At 49.3% G+C, this 17533-nt stretch overlaps 1 protein-coding gene across 6 annotated transcripts in view; it reads right to left on the reverse strand.

Moving 5' to 3' along the window:
* Positions 1–1372: 1372 nt before the first annotated feature.
* The window catches only part of GRM4 (glutamate metabotropic receptor 4), a 233368-nt gene continuing 217207 nt past the window's right edge, over positions 1373–17533 (reverse strand). For all 6 annotated transcript variants that reach the window (XM_073319848.2, XM_073319851.1, XM_073319846.1 and 3 more), the window contains 2 exons: positions 15293–15539; positions 1373–2237 (listed from right to left, as the gene is read on the reverse strand). In XM_073319848.2, coding sequence (XP_073175949.1) covers positions 2188–2237; positions 15293–15539 — 297 coding nt within the window. In that variant the 3' untranslated portion in view covers positions 1373–2187. The remainder of the gene's footprint in view (positions 2238–15292; positions 15540–17533) is intronic.

Consider the following 17533-nt stretch of genomic DNA (forward strand, 5'->3'; position numbering starts at 1 on the left):
TGCTTGCCCGCCCCTAGAGTCGGCCCTGTGAGAGGGTGGCTCTGTCTCCATGGCCCAGCCTATCCTTGGCCTCTACTGAGTCTGCCAACCAGGGGGCCTCTCAGCATCCATTGGGATGAGAGGGGAATCCGGCGCTTTGTACTTCAGTGGAGCCTCTTCAACTGCAACCCGTTCAATCCACTAGTGCAGTCAAGGCCCACACCTCACCTCACTCATTTCCAGGCCAAAAGGGACCCTCATAAGCATCTAGTCGGACTTCCTGCAAACCACAGGCCAGGGACCCTCCCCCCGGAATTCCTGGAGTGATAAGGGCTGGTTGAACTAGAGCACATCTTTCAGAAAGTGAGCCAGGGTGGGAACTGCAAACACCCCCGCGTCTCAGGGTACAGCGGGAGGTGTAAATTCCAGCTCGAGGAGCCATACCTAGACTAGCTCTGATCTGTGTGGCAACACAAGCAGGCGCTTGGGTACACCCCAGGTGTCACAGACAGGTATGTATTCGGGGGAGCTAGCCCCTCCCACACCACCATGGCGACCCTATTTTTAGCAAGCTAGCTTGCTCAGAGCTAGTGTGGGTATGTCTCAGCGAGCTGGGGACCACACCCCAGCTCAAAGTGTAGAAGTGCCTTCAAAAGCCATTGAAATTTACGCTTCTAAATCACTTGGTTACATTTGAAAAATCCCACCTGTGATCTTGAATTTCACACCTTCACATACTGGAGAATCCACTGCATCCTAGGCACACTGTACGGCTTTTCGGTTTTAATGGAGAAACACCAATAAAATACCCCAGGACAAAAATATCTAAGAGCTTGTCACGCAGACTACAAGGATGTGATTCCTAGAGCTCACAAACGTGTGGTGCATTAATTGATCCATGTGTCTCCCTGTTGGCGGTGGGTACTAAAGGTTCCCTACGGCATTTTAACATAGTGTGTTACTATGTTAAAGTACACAAGGGAACATTACAAAGTGACCACTCATTACAGTATATACTGCTGTAATGAGCAATGTATAAGAATATACAAGGAAAAAGTCTTGCATCCTCCCAGATTTTTGGACATCTTCATAAATCTCAAAGTTATCAACACCCCATGAAATTAACAAAACCTGAAGAACAGAAGCCCTATTAATAAACCTCCCTTAAAAATGTGCACCTTATTTCTAGCCTGAATGTATCTCATTTCAGCTTCCAGCCACTGGATCTTGTTCTGCTTTTGTCTGGTAGATTAAAGAGCCATTTGCTAGTAGAAACCTTTTCCCCACACAGGTACTTATCAACTGCGATCAAGTCACCTCTTTGCCTTCTTTTTGATAAGCTGAAGAGCCTCCCTTGAGCCAGCCAGCGACATGTACCAATAAAAGACAAATGCGGAGTGCAAAACCATGGTCTTTTATTAGAAAGTTCCTCGTATAAAAATGATCATGCTCTATACTTTTCATCGAATAATTCATAAACATCCAGGCACTGAACTTAGGGGGTTTTTTTGTTGGGTTTTTTTTTTTGATTGGTCAGTACATAAAGCAGACATAATTCAATCCATATGGTCATCACATACATCAATTGTACCACCTATAGAAATCAGCACTTTGAACACAGTCTAGATTTTATTTTAATTTTTTGTTGTTGTTTTTTTTAAATCTTTAATTTTTTTTTTTTGCAACACATAGAACTTGGAGAAAAAGAGAGATAAAAAGTGAAGAGAGGCAGAGGAAGAAGACAACAAAAGAAAAATGGAAAATGAACAAAATAAAAAGAGAGAGAAAGTGAAAGAGTCTTCACAACCACAAACGATCTCACAAATTGTGGAAAAGGGAAAAGGTATCTGCATTTTTTTTTTATTTTTCCAAGATACAGGAAAAAATCCCCCAAAGATTTATTAAAGTCTGTCACCTCTGCCCCACTGTACGTGCACCCTGGTCGGTTGTTCCTCTTCCTCCTCCCGAGAGGCGTGTGTTTTGATGTTGGTTGGTTGGTTGTTTTTTTTGCCGACGTTAATGGCCATCTTCCCAAGCAGCATCCTCCACCAGCCCAGCCAGTAGAATTAGGCACCCACAATGCCGTCTTCCAATCGAATCCAACTTCCCCACCCCCCGACTTCCTGCGATGAGCAACATGATTCAACTCTCCAGCTTCTCCTCCTCCTCCCCAGCAACTCCTCCCGGGGTAGTTATGATCAGCTGGAGTTAAATTGCGTGGTTGCTATAGCTGACGTAAGTCTGTTTGGTAGCCAGAGCTGGAAGGAGAGAGAAACCACATATGTATCATTAATGAAGCCTTCCTGTACCGTGACCTTGAACAGACCTTTACGTCACTACAGCTTGGGTGGGCATATGAGATAAGGCTCAGTCTCTGCAGTGGTGCTGGAACCATTTTTATAGTGGGGGTGCTGAAGGCGGAAACCATGTATTTGGGTTGTAATTGCTACTTCAAGCCGGGGGTGTGGTAGCACCCCTAGGTCCAGCACCTATGAGTCTCTGAAGACTGCCAGGCAGAGATACATCCTGCTGCATCCAGGGTCAATTCTGCAGCTCCATGCAAAGGCAGTGAGCCATGGCCTAGATTGCAGAAGTGCTCAGCTCCCGCTGGACCCAAGGAGAGTCTCAGACGTTCAGCACCTCCGCAAATCAGGCCGTGAGGCCCCAGTTCTACAAGGCCCAAGATGCAGGGGGAAGACCGCCCTCCACCTGCCCCACACAGGATGCAGAGGGTGGAGTCTCAGAGGTGCCAAAGATGGGGAGAGAATAAGACGAGCATCCAGAACATGTGCCTGTGTTTGTGGAGGGAGTTCAGGGAAGAGTGGAGGGAGGTTTCATGGGAAATAGGACGAGGCGGGATCCAGTGATATACTCTAGCCAGTGACAAAGAGGGAGATCATAGAATATCAGGGTTGGAAGGGACCTCAGGAGGTCAGCTAGTCCAACCCCCTGCTCAAAGCAGGACCAATCTCCAACTAAATCATCCCAGCTGACTCCCATGTCCTGACTCCCCAGGGATCTCAAGCCACAGAGCTCCCAGCCAGCAGGAGGCAGCTGGTATTTAACCCTTGTGACACTGGACTGTGAGCAGCAAACATCACGCTAACCCTGGTGGGGCCCAAAGAACCAGAGACAGTCCTCCTGCAGCCAGTGGTTTGGAAGCCTCACCTGGACGAACCCTGACTACAGATAATTGGGCTATCTCTGGGTGTTCGGGTCTGGCTAGACTAGGGAAACGTGCCCTGGCTGCAGTTGTGGCAATGAGGTTACATCTGTGCAAGCCCCCAACGCAGGCACATTGCACCCAAGCAACACAGGGCTTGCACCGTGTACAACTTGCCACCCCCTCACATCAAGCTGTTCCGCCTTGCACCGCGGCAGCTCATCCGCACAGGTGTAGAAAACAACAAACCCGGGAGAGCGAGTGCCTTAGGCGAATGGCCTGCGTTTCATGAGAGTGGTGCTTGAACGGCGACTGAAGTCAGCGGGCTGGCTTCTCAGCCCCCCTGCTCCTTGCGTAGTCAGGTACAGCAGTGTAACGTGCGAGCAAACTCTACCCTGCTGGCTTGGGAGCATTCCCAATCCACTAGACATGGGTGGAAGGGGAAGGGCAGCAGAGAATCAGGCCCAATAGGATCAGCACCTCTGACAATGAGCCGCTTGGTCTCCAAGTGCTGATCCATGACAAAAGTTCAGGAATCAAACTCCTTCAGCGAACATCACTCTCTTAGTTTTAGGCCAAGCTCCCAAGACAAGGGGGTTTTAAAAGGAGTCCAGACTAGCAGCTTTAGCCAAACATTTAAAGAAGCCATGCATCCAAATACCATTTAACCCGTAGGACCCTGTTATTAACAAGTTAAAGTGAATGTGGGGCTTTGAAAAATGGATATTATTATTTCTTATTTATATTACCCTCATGCCTAGGAGCCCCACTCACTGCCCAGGACCCCATTGTGCTAGGGGCTGGACAAACACAGAACGAAAAGTAGCACTGCCTATGTTTGAATATCATCAAAAGCCCTGTAAAGTCAGATTATTAATATTACCAGCCAAAGCAGAAAAGTTCATCTCAGATTTAGGATCTTATGAGAACTGAAGCTGGAGCAGACCCACTACAAAAGCCAATATGCTCATTGTGAGCCCTCTGGGCAGAATAAGGCAGGAGTGGGCTGTACCCAGCTTCTAACTCTCCTGTGTGGGCCACTGGCATTGCCAAAGATCACGTGGAGATAGGGGCATGAAAACAGCTCCTTCTCCCACTCCTGTGCAGGTGCGCAGGGAGTGAGTGGGCAGCAGTGGGCAAAACCTTGGCTCCATTGTATCCCTCCCCTCCCCAAACACACCAGCAAGTGCAGCAGAGCTGGACCCTAGAGAAGGCCCACGCTTTGGGGACAATCCCTCAGGTAGCGTGAATAGAAGTGAGCAAAGGTGGAGTCAGAAGTCAGCGAGCAGCTGCACTTGGAGAATCAGGCTCAGCCGGAGCAATTCACCTCTCCCCGGCCGGGGGTAACATGCATTAAACTGAATGCATCCGATGAAGTGAGCTGTAGTTCCCGAAAGCTCATGCTCAAATAAATTGGTTAGTCTCTAAGGTGCCACAGGTACTCCTTTTCTTTATGCATTAAACTGTGAGCGATTTCCAAAGAAAAGGCAAATGATTTCCCAGGTTGGTCTCAGGGCACCAGAGTTTGCATGAGTTACAGGTAATTAAAGAGACATTTCCCAATGGGAACCTGCTTCTTTTATGGTAACAGATTAACCTCATGGGGACAGAGAAAGCCCCCCAGCCACCCCCCACCACCCCCACATCCCTCCTGTATTGGCCCCTTTGAAGTTCCAGTGTGAACACATGGGCCTGATTCTCAGTTGCTCTAAGGAGCTTTAACACTGCTTGAATAGGTAGAATTGGATCCCTGAGAAGCCCCCCCTCCCCTTGGGCTCAGCTCCAGCTGGTATAGAGATGGTGTAAGGACTCTACCCCAGCCCTGCTCCCAGCTCCCAGCATTGGAGATGGATCAGGGGCATGGCCAGAATCCCCTGCAGTATGTCTGTTCTCCGCTTCTCAGGGCCCAGAGGCTGCTGTAATTTACACCAGGAGCTGGGCACAGCTCCACATGGCCCCAGAATATGGGGAGCACAAAGGTGGCTTAAAATCACCTTTGCTTTCCCCTCTCTCCACTTCAAAAGCAGGAATGGGATAGCAGAGAAGCAAGGCATGTAACTCTGTGGGATCATCTCTTGGGCCGAGCAAAGCTTGGGGAGCGGTTTTGGTTTCTGCAATACCCTGAAAATTGGGATTTGGTCTTGAAAGAACCAAACTCCATGTGCTTTGACCCCAGAGTCCATCTTCACTGAACCCCCTTCAGGTACCAGGGCGTGGGGTTTAGGGGGTTCTCTCCAGGTCTGGAGCACTGTGACTAGAGAAGGGGCTGGATCAAAGCTTTAGAGCTGAACTTTTGGGAAGTTCCCAGGTGCGTCTGGATCCAAATTTTGCAGACAACACCCAGATCTGTATTGCAAATGGGCCCAGGTCTGAGCTCCCTGCTCGAACCTGTCTGGAAAGCAGGCCTCTGCAGGTGGCAGGGTGTGTGACCCAGCTGAGGGATGCGCGACTCGCTTGTTGAGCTGCCCTGCTAGCAGAGTAAGAGCCCTGCCTAAAGTTGTTGAGTCAGTTTTGCTGTCTTGTGGTGGCAGATGAAGCCTGTAACGCCACAAAAACTGGGACCATTTGGATTTAGATCTGGATTCTGCTGCTGTTAGTTGTACCATGGCAGTGCAGAGAGGCCAAGTCCCCTTTGTGCTAAGCCCAGTACAATGAGATGGTCCCTGCCCCAAAGTGCTAACAATCTCTGTTAGTTCAGCAGTGTTTGGATCCAGGGTTTTGATTGGGACAATTCTGGAGACGGAGGGCCTGGTTTTTCTCTGACTGACACTGGGGTAAATCAGGAATAATCACTTCAGTTTAACAACAGGGCCACTTCAATCAGTGATGTTGCCCTGTTGTTAAACTGGTGTAAGTGAGAGCAGCACCAGGCCCACAAGCATGGTCGAGATCTATAGCTCGGACCTGTGGTTTTGGTTCTGATCCATCTCCAATGCACGGGGGATGGCACCAAAACCTGGACTTCCAAACTTGGAAGGAGTTTGGCTCTGACTATTGCAACTCTGGGTCAGATCCTCAGCAGGTGTAAACCAACAGAGTTGCATTGACTCAGACAGAGTGATGTTGATTTATTTACCCCAGCCAGGGATCTGGTCCTTTCTCAAACCCCTTCCTTTAAAAGCTAAGGATGTAGGTAGCACTGTAAACAGCTCCCTTTGTGGAACAATTTGGAGGCTATTTATTTGTCCTGTAAATGATATGAGAGAGAGAGAGGATGGAGTCTGTGACCTGCTCTGTATTTCAAGAGGGATTCTAATCAGAAGAGTGTCTGTGGAAAAGTTCTCCTCTCCAGTGAGATTACTTTCATATGAATATGCCCTGGAACCGGCCCTCAATTACGGCTTTAAGGGGAAATATCTCCAGCTGGAGGAAGCTGGAGCTGACCCTTCCTTTGAAGAAGATCAGAGCTAGTGGACCAGCCTCCCCTCCTTTGTCAGTTTCAAAAGCCTGAGCATCAGCCTCCCCCCATCCCTCTGATCTGTTTCAAAGCTCCAGCAGAGGTGGGGCCTGTGCAGTAACTGACAGACCCAAGACTGGGAGCCTGAAGCCTGAGCTGTAACGCTGAGGGGGGTATGGCAGTGCTGGAATTGGTCAGATGGAAGGAGGGGAAGGGTACAAGCGCAGAGAGAGAGCAGGAAGCTTGTATCACCCCACACAGCTCAGGGTTCGGTGCTCGGCTCCCATGTCTCAAGACAACCAACTTAAAGTAGGGTAAAGTCAGGGTGCAGATCCCCACTCGCTCAGTCACCAGGATCACCTCCATTTCAGGCTCCAGCTAGCACGTCTGTGGGTGCCAGCACATGACCTCATTTCCCTAGATGGCTCGTCTACAGGGACTCAACCTGGGACCGCTACATAAAAACAAACAAAAAACCCCAATGATCTGGCTGCTGTCTGAGCTAAAGGGCCAGATCTATTAGCATGACGATCTTAGCACATTCATAAACCTTTCACGTGGGCTGGCCACGAGTGGGGAACAAAGACATGCTTGGCCAGTGCCTTAGATCTCCAAATCGAGATGCGCCCCGTGCTGCTCAGCAACCTAACCCACGAGCGGCCGACCTGTGGCCCAGTGAACATATGCAGCCCTCAGGAGACCTCCAGTGTGACCCACAGCTGCCTCCCCAGCTAACTCCAGGGGTGGTTCAAAGCATGAGCTGCTGCTGCTGGTTCCCACTCGCTTGCCACAAACACAAGTAAATATTAGGGGCCTGCACATTTACAACTGATTAAAAATGTATATATGTAAATGTCTATGCAAATCTGGTGCAGCCCTCCAGCTCCTTGGATGTTGCCACCATAATCCTAAGTGAATGGGTGCAACCATTCATAAACAAAGAGGGGAGAAGACAGAGATACCATGGGAAAATTCATGAGCGCTCCAGCCCATAAAACACCGGAGAGGAGCACATCCTCCTCGCCACCCACCTGCAGCCCCACCGGGCAGTGCTCGAGTCTCTGGGAGGCAAAGCTTGTCACAGAAGGCACCAGGTCAGGAGAGGACGGTCACCGACTACAGGTTCCATTTTCAGGACCTCTCTTAAACAGCCCCTCCCCCCCAACCCTTTTGGTTCCTGCCATTTTGTAGGTGCAGTTTAGGTCATTTAGATGCATAGATTAGCCAAGACCAGAGAGAGAGGGAGAAATTCCTAGAATACTAAAGACAGACAGGCAGATACCTTGATACCAGAAGACACCTAGGTACTATAGACAGACAGAAGCACCTCTTTCCAGGTCTAGATAGGCTCGTGGTCATCCCAATTGCATGAACAGAGCAGATTGTGCTCTGTGTCCACATATTGTAAATGCCCGCAAAAAAAAGAGACTGTTTTTAAAAACCCAACCTTAAATCTTCCTTATTTATCCACAGTGATTTCCCATGACTTCCCCCCATCTTCTACATGGTTAAGGCTGGGCTGATATCACTGCCAACTGGTTGGCGGCTTTACGGTGTCTGAGATGGGGGATGGCAATTAATTCCCGAGGGGGCGTCCATCCAGTCCTCGCTCCCTCCCTCTCAGCCTTCCCAGGATCCCCTCGCCCTTTCCCTCCAGCAGCTCCAGCAGATTGTGGCAGTCAGAGACTTATTTATTTACTCCTCCCCCACCCCTCCACGGTGCCAGTGCATCCTTGACAAATGAACCTTATTGAAGATTTCAGACGCTGTTATCCTCAGATAACAATTAGATGGGCCATAAGAAATTAGAGCTGACAGCGCTATTTGTTAGCTGAAATGTTTTCATAGCCAATCTGCTTGCAATCAAGCCCTGTAAATTATTTATTCTGTTGTTTATTTAAAGATACGTGACCTGCCAGTGACAGAATGAAAAACAGCCCTCCCTTCCCGTGGTTGACAACTCCACAGTCGCTCCCGTCCCTCAAATTAATAATGCAATCAGCTTCCTGAGACTGTCCTCGACACGCCGCGGTGCCAGCTTTCTATTCAGGCTGAGCACCCACATTGCAAATGCAAGACACATTGGAGCCAGAGATACTGCAGAACGGAGCATTGTCTCTCACTGCTGTGTGCTTCCACCAGCCGGCTGATAGATACAGCTGGCAGGGGCTCCCATTGCCCACCACCTCAAACATAGGAAGGAAAGTGAACTGGGGTCAGTTCCTAGCTCCTGAGTAATCCTGTCACTTCATCTCTCTGTGCCTCAGTTCCCCCTCTGTAAAATGGGGTAATAATTCTGTCTGGTCTATTTAGACTGTCAGCTCTTTAGGGTAGGGACTGTCTCTTACTATGGGTCAGTGGAGGGTACAATGGGTCCCTGCTTTTGGTTGGTTTCCATAATGCAACCCCCCACCCCAATAAAATAGATCATCACGTTTTGGGGGTGGAAGACCTGAGACGGAGCAGGGCCTAGGAGTGAGAGCAGACACTGGGAGTCCAGAATTTTGGATGCTATTCCTACTTCTGCTACTGATGCACTGTATAGCCTGGGGGAGTCACAACCTCCCGGTGCCTCTGTTAAACGGGTACCTGACCACCTAACACAGTGGGGTGTTGGGAGGGTTATTTACAAAGTGATTGCATGGAGCCTTGAGATCCTTGTGTTAAAGATGCTATATCAGTGCTAAGTATTTTTATTGCTCTGGCAATAGCATCTCTGAAAGGGGTAAGTCAGGGCAACCCCATGGAAAAGCAACATCTTAGGAGCAAATGTTGAATAGTGGGACATAGTCCAGGGACTCTGGGACCCAATTTGATATAGTTCAGAGGATCCAGACTGGGGTGAGCCAAGATATTAGTGTAACACACAGAGGAGCCATTAGAGGGAGACATGATCACACACACTTTGCGCATCCTCCTGTGGCTGGTGGAGGCTAAGAACTAAAGGACAGGCAGCTTCTGGAGTCCGGTATCTTGATAATGCTTATCTCCTGCTACCCCGGGATCTCCTAGTGCTTTGTACAGGCAAGGATGCAGAGAGAGGCACAAAAGCCAAAGGAACCCTGTAATGGGGGATGAGTCACAAACCAGCTAAATGGACTTTGGAGGGAGTCAAAGGGGGACAGGGGAAAGAACAAAGAAGAAGTCCATTGAAAGGCGCTCCGATACCTCACCAATGAGAGGGGTACAAAACCACACACAGAACAGAACAGAACAGAACGGCCCTTACTGCAACAAAACAAATCTTGTCTGTCGGACTTCGGTGGCTGCAAGGGAGGCAGCACAAAGGAAGGATCAGAGGGGTCTGAGCACAAGGGGAACTTGGGACCAATCCAAAACCACTCAAGGGGAAGTCACATGAACAACTCTGACATCAGTTAGCACTAGTTAAGGCATCCTGGCCAAGCCTCCTCTCAGACTCTAACCTGGAAGGGGCATGGGCAGAAGCCACGGAGAAAAGAAGGTACAGATAACGAAACCCTAAGGGGGGGCAAAGATTGTTGATATATCAGTTTAAAGCACATAGAGAGCGGGGAGGGAAGGGGGTGAGTAAGTAGATAGATATTGCAGGTGTGACAGACAGACATTACATCAGAGATACAGAGAAGAGATGATTAGATAGATAGATAGATAGATAGAAGTAATGACAAATAGGGAGAGAGGGAGGGTGAAATGAAAAACAAACCATGAAATTGCATGGAAAAATATTTATGGTTTCTATCCTGGTTATGTTGCAACCCACAGATTTCACCTCTCATGAAATATTAGCGAAATGGCAGGTTTCTCACCCAAACACAGGAGGATTCCATTCCCTGGCTGTTTTGCTGTGAAAACTTTGCCCCAGTGGAATGTCACATTTTGAAATTCTACCCATTTCACAGTTTTTGACTCTTTCTTGCTCACAAAAGCTCTTGTTTTTGCAAATTCAAGCCAAAAAGGCGCAGATTTGGCTTGGCTGCATTCCCCAATCCTCCTGAGCCAGACTGTTAACCTTTTCCTCCCACTGGAGAGCAGTTCCTCACCCATGCAGTCCCACTGAAGTCAATGCAAAACCCTTTGTCCCAACCTGCCCCACTGTGAATAGCCCACACAGTCAGACAGCAAAGTCAGCGCTAGTGATCAGCCATGCTATCGGTCAACAAAATCTCAGCCCTCTTGGAGCGCCTCCGTGCTAAGTGCCCTACATTATAATGTTCATAATGTTTATAACGGCTCCTTTGGTGAGCTGTCATTACCGGCTTTCCCTGTGTATCTGCAGTATCAGAACAGATTTATAGTGCCTCTTACAAAGCAAGAGCATTAGTAGGTTTCTAGCTTATTTTTGGCTAACAATTATCTTTACGGGATAAAGACACAAGAGGGGCCCACTGGAGGGCTGAGAAGCGCCAGGAGCAGAGTGGAGCATGTGAGATTAGACGTGGGGGAGGCCCTGTCTTTCTGAGCATGGTTGTTACGGTGCAAGTGTGGGGCCTTTGGGGGGTCATAACCGACCCGGGCTCCCTGCAGGCCCATATGCCACTTGATGGCTTTGCCGGCAAGTCTGAGGCAAGGTGACAGGCACCGACAGCAATCTGCTCTATCTCCTGCCAGGAATGACAGGGAACCCCCAGAAATGCTCCAGGCCTGCTCCTGGCATCACAACACGGAATGAGAGCATCTGTTATTTACAATAAGGGGGACACAAGCAACTCTGTGGTCTGACAGGACACAACCAAGCCGGCTTGAGGGTTAGTATTATGCTGCCCATGACTGAATGGATTTTGGCAGTCCTCCTTGAATTGTGTATGAGTTGGCGGTTGTCTCAGCCTCTGTTGTCTGGGGTTTAAAGAAGCTACAAGGGTTAACACGGGTTCTTCTTTGCCTTATAAATTAGAGAGCTAATTTTGGAGGCAAAGGTGGTGAATTCTAGTCTCCATACCGCACTGTGTGTGGCTCAGCGGACAATAGCAGGGTGTGAGTATATGAGGCCATGGATCAAGCCAAGGAAGCAATAAAGACACAGCTGTTGTCCGCCACACTGCACCGTCCAACATTAACCACAAAACCCGAGTATTATGACAGCCGTGCAAACAGAGGCAGGGAGAGGTTATATGGTTTGTGCAGGGTCAGAGGGAATCGGTGCCAAAACTGGGATTACAACTCCGGCTTTCCGAGCTTCCAGGCCTGTGCTCAGACGTCACCTCTACCATATGACCATGGTTACGAGCAGCTAGCCTGCAGCGGCATGCACAGCACAGCAGTACAAGAGAGGGCCTGATTCTGCCCTCCCCCACACTCCCTTGTACCGCTCACACCTCTGCCGAGTGTAAAATCTCTGCGGAATCAGAATACCGCTGTGCCTTGCAGCCGGGGTAGCAGTTTACACACTTTGCACTCATGGAAATGGCAACCTGAGGTGCAGCACAGGGAAGGAGCAGGTCCAGGAGTCTTACCGCAGGAAGCCCTGGCTTTCAGTAGCATCAAGCGCACACACAACCCACCCCAAGCTCCCACTGAAGTCCATGAGAGCTGCAATGATAGAGTGCTGCTGACAATCAGCCCTTGCACCGGGATTAGCCTTGGTCTGTTATTCTTCAGAGCGCTCTTGGGATCCCATCCCAGGGGAGAACAGAGGGAGGGTTGCTATGGAAAAACTCATACCAATTTTTTTTTTGTCTACTTTCCATGTATTTGTTGGGTTTGGTCACACATGCTGCATGCACATTGAACCTACAGGGAGCCTAGATGGGAACACAGAAACTTTATTGTTTATTACTTGTATTGCGCCCCCCCCCCCAGGTGCCCCAGCCCTGGAGCAGAATCCCATTGTGCTCGGAGCAGTACAAACACAGAGCAAAACGACATCCCGGGCCCCAAAGACGGACACTTTATGACAAGAGACAACAGGTGAGTACACACAGACCGGGGCGTCTAAGGAAACAAGACCATACCGATCAGCATAACAAGCCATGGTCCCACGGCTGCCTAACTGTGTTTACTATGCTGCACAATCATGCCACTAGAGGAAGACAACTGGCCAATCGTTTTTAAACTATATTGGAGGTGGGTCAGAACTAAATCCCCGGATCCAAACTCCCCTGAAATTTGGGAAGCGTAAAACCCAGATCATCTTTGCAGCCTGGCCCCATTCACTAATATTAATAAATGACTAATAAAAATGACTAGATTATTAATGTATTTATACTACAGCAGTAGCCAGAAGCCCTGATTAGGATAGAAGCCTCATGTGCTGTGCGTCTTATGATGGGGGCCATATCTCATGATCTTTAACATATTTGTCCTCACAACACCCCTGTGAGGTAAAGACATGCTATTTTACAGGCAGGGAAATGAGGCATAGAAATGCTAAATGACTAACCCAAAGTCACAAAAGAAATCTGTGGCACAGAAGGGAATTGAACCCAGGTGTCCTACGCTAGACCCCTAACCACTGGACAACCTCTCTCTCTTCTGACTATTGTATTTTAGGGAAAGAAGAGAAAGAGAGAGAACAGGGATGCACAATAGAAAGGAAGGCTATTCATTGTGCATTTGTACAGCACCTTGCACAATGGGACTCAGCTTGGTTGTGGTTTTGGGGTGGTATCATGATACACAGGTTAAATAACATCAATATGAATAATACAAACCTATGTGAAATCTACAACCTATGATTTGCCTGGGGGGGTTCACACAGGTAACAAACCAAACAGCATTCGTAGCTCAGATGAATTGTCGATTTGCCAAAGGGCCAGGGACAAGTCCCAAGCTTGAGATTTGAGAGAGTTTAAGGAAAATGAACCAGTTCCCAGTGTGACAGTCTTGGTATTTCATCTGCTACAATGTCATCCTCCATGCTCTGCTTTTTTAAGTCAATTTTTACCAGGGACGCGCAACCTTTCCAGACTACTGTACCCCTTGCAGGAGCCTGATTTGTCTTGAGTACCCCCAAGTTTCACCTCACTTAAAAACTACTTGCTTATAAAACCAGACATAAAAATACAAGAATCACAGCATAATAGTACTGAAAAATTGCTGACTGTCTCATTTTTACCATATAAAATAAATCAATTGGAAAGTAAATATTGCACTTACATTTCAGCGTATAGCATAAGAGCAGTATAAACAAGTCATTGTCTGTAGGATATTGTAGTTTGTACTGACTTCATGAGTGCTTTTTATGTAGCCTGTTGCAAAGTAGGCAAATATCTAGATGAGTCGATGTACCCCCGGAAGACCTCTGTGTAGCCCCAGGGATACACAAACCACTGGTTGAGAACCACGGATTTGTACAACCTGTCCAGCAGGGCTCCGGCACAAAGCACACCGGGAGATATTTAAAACCGAAAATGCAGTGAATTTAGCGCTGGATTCACAGCCCTGGAGATTGGAGTCCTCTGTCCACAGCATAGCTGCAGCACTAGCTTCCCCTTCACTGTACCACCAAAGTGCCTCACCCCTGACTCGCAGGGACCCCCTCTAAAGGGGAGCTCATGCCATGGCCTGTTCAGAATCAGAGACTAAGGCCAGAAGGGACCATCGTGATCATCTAGTCCTTGGAGACTGGCAACAGAAGGAGCCCGCTAGTCTCAATTTATGGTTGTGGCTCTTGTGATGGGAGGGGGCAATGATCCCACCTGGGAACCAGGGGCATAATCTGGATGATCTAATACATTTTATCCACCTTGAGTGTCCATGAGCATGTGGCTCAGTGAAAACACACTGGGTCTGGAGTTCATGACCATCCGCCCTCCCAAACCTCAGTGGCTCACCACAGGTTACTTGTGTCTCTGTGGGGGTTTTAGGTGAAGGCAGGCTCCGAAAGGGCTCCCTAAGGCTTTCAGAAAAGTCAGTGAAAGCTGTGAAGCCCCAGTACGCAAACATGGGAAATACAAACACAGCTTCGAAAACCCAGACAGAGCCCTTCGGGACAGGTCAGCTAGACGGCTCTTCGACCAGAGCGGCAGGGAGGGGCACTGACTGACTGCTTAACAAGCAGCTTCTCCTGGCTCCAAGGGCAGGAGGGGGAGGAGGGGTGAGAGAAGACATTCAAAAATTAAAACTGATCCATATGTCCTCGCAAATTGAAAACCAGCCAAGGCATTTTCAGTTATGAGGCTATAATTAGAGAGCAGCCCAAATCAAGTCCCTGCACCTGGCTTCTGGGGACGCTTAGACCCGGATCTGAAACTTGCACTCCATCTCTAGCTACTGAGGCCGTTGCCTTGGGGTTCTGGGGATGATGGAATCCACTAAAGCATGGCTCTTTTATCTCTTGATCCCGCTTCCCCCACCCCCCGAAGCCGGTGGGCATCTTTCCAGGGATTTTCAATGGGAGCTGTACTGGGCCCATAATTCCAGACATCAGAACTCCTCAGTGTCCTGACACCTGGATTTCACAGCTGCCTGGTACAGGGCCCCCATCTCCTCTCGTTAAAGCCAATGGCATGATGCCCCTCGACCTCCACGGAAGCAGGACTGGGCTAATATGCAGTATTGTGCCAGGTGACGTTCACCCCTTGTGCCGAAGAGCCACACAAACCCCACACAGCACTTTCTCTCATTCTGAGGGCTGGAGTGACGCCTAGTCGCTGTGCTGACCCCTCTGCCCAGGGGTCCCACAAAGTGCTTTGCAAAGGAATGAGCTCATCCTTTTCGCGGAGTCAAATGGAGCAGCCATAGTCACCCACCGGCAGCCCATGCACCACCAAGGAGCCTTGGCCCAGTTTCCTTGACAGCGGGGAAGGTTGGCCGTGCGGGTGAGGGGATGTTACCTTGCGTTTCAAGATTTTCACACAGTTCTGATTTGGCTTCTCCGTTGGGTCGGAAACCTCCCTTCTGAGTGAATTTGTTGGACATGGTGGCGGCCGTCACCACCGCCTTGAGGCTGCGTTTGCGCTTGGGGACGTTCTGCTCTGGATGGAAGAGGATGATATACACCTTGGGCATGTACAGCATGCCCAGCGAGACGGAGGCGCTGAGGCTCACCGAGATGGTCAGCGTCATGGTCTGGATGTACATCTGGAAGACACAAGGTAACGCGCTCAGGCCTGCGAACCCCTTCCCAGACACGTTAATCCCCCCTTCCCTCTGCAACTGCCTCTACGTAGAGAAACTTCCAACTGGGAACAAAGACAACCGAGAGGAGAGGGGGAATGTGGATAAAAAGATGATGGAGCAATCAGTCGGGGTTGGAAATGAGGACGGATGGAGCAGGTGGAAATCTGGAATAAGGCTAAATGGAGAGAAATGGGCGGGATGGAAGATCAAATGAGCAAACGAACAATGGGATGGATACAAGCATTAAAAATGGCTTTTTTGATGGGTGGGTGGATGGATGGAACGTAGGGCTACAGAGGAAGTGGGGTGTACAGACGGGGGAATAAAGGGAAAGGATGAGACAGAGAAGGGTTTCTGCTGTCTAAAGTAAGGATCTTGCATTTTGGTGGATCTGTTTTCCATAATCGCCTCTTACAGGGCAGAGATTAGTCTTCAGGCTAAGGCCAGGCTCAGGTCTCAAGTGCCCCAGTATAAACCTGGAGTAACTTAAGTGACCTCAGCATAAACATATAAAATACAGGAAGCAGCCATGTAAGCTTCCCGTCCCCCTACCCATATGATCACCCCAACATGCCTTAATGCTCTGGGAGGACTACAGGTGAGCTTGCATAGAAGTGGCAATGCCGAGGTGAAAGGCACCCTTACCAAACTGAGCCCTCCAGCTCTTCTCCAGAGCAGGATGCAAGACATTTCAGCTTCAACTCCGCATGCCTGTGTTGTGTTATTCATTGGAGCTGCTGGAAGGCGGTGGGGTGGGGAAAGAGCTGTTGGGTTTAACCTAGAGATGGGATCAATCCATCCAATCGAAATGGGCATCTCCAGAACTTTGCTGGAATGAGGGTGTGTTATGTCGTGCCCCAGTTTATCAGCATATTAGCAGTGCTGGGACGGGATCAGTACCTCCATCACTTTACCACAGGAGTCAGCAATGTGGACTCTGGGGAGGTTGGGAGGCGGGATGTTGCTGGCATGTGAATGGTTTCATTGCCCTGGGAATGTGATTGCATCAAGAGGTTAGCATCCCCAGGGCTTGGTTCATCACTTCAGAGGAGTGGGGATAGGGGTAAGGAGGTCAGCTATGAGAAGGAAACCAAGAGGGGAGGGGGGATACTTGAGCATCGAATGGAAGTCAGGACTGAAATCATTATGGGATAGTTTGGGTGGGACAAGACAGATAGGTACAGATATTTAATGTGTGCATCGAAACACAGAAGAACATCATTTGTCTGCCATTGCGGGGGCCTCAGTCCCTCCTCTTCTCTGCCTGTGGCACAGAACAGTCGAGTCTCCTGGGGGCTGTCATTGGTTGGTCTAGTTTCCGTTGTTGGGTTTAAGGTGCAGGTGCTGAGGGATCTTGCTTGCCTGTGATTTACATGACATCAGACTGGATGATCTGGTGGCCCCTTCTGACCTTAAACTCTGTGACTCTATCTGGCCTCATCTCAGGGTCCAGCATGCAGGAAAACAACGTATCGCTTTGCACGCTACTGGTGAAGGCCTGGTCGGGTAGCTACTGCAGGGCTCTGGGCGTCAGGACTCCAGGGTTCTATTCCCATTTCCGCCACTGACAGGCTGTGTGATTGCAGGCAAGCCACTTCCACTCGCTGTACCTCCGTGTCCCTCATCTGAAAAATGAGGCTTCTGATCCTGGAATTTCCCCACCCCTCTCAGCCACTTTGTGGTTGTCAGATGCATTCTAGTAGCGTGACGCATAGCTGGGCAGAAACCACTGACAGCCCTCCCCGTACAGTGTCGGTACGGACATGGCAAGCAAACCTGTCAACACACCAGCGGCAAACACAAAGTTTAGAAAGCCCTAGAATCACTCGAGAGAGAAGCAGAGAGACGCCCACACCCTCTACTACACACATCCCCTCTCGGAACAAGACTCAAACCTACGTATGTGCGTACCACTGGCAACAGACGGGGGCTCAGACACCCCTGCGAAGGGCATG

Source organism: Lepidochelys kempii, chromosome 21 (assembly GCF_965140285.1).
Source record: "Lepidochelys kempii isolate rLepKem1 chromosome 21, rLepKem1.hap1, whole genome shotgun sequence".
NCBI classification, from domain to species: domain Eukaryota; kingdom Metazoa; phylum Chordata; order Testudines; family Cheloniidae; genus Lepidochelys; species Lepidochelys kempii.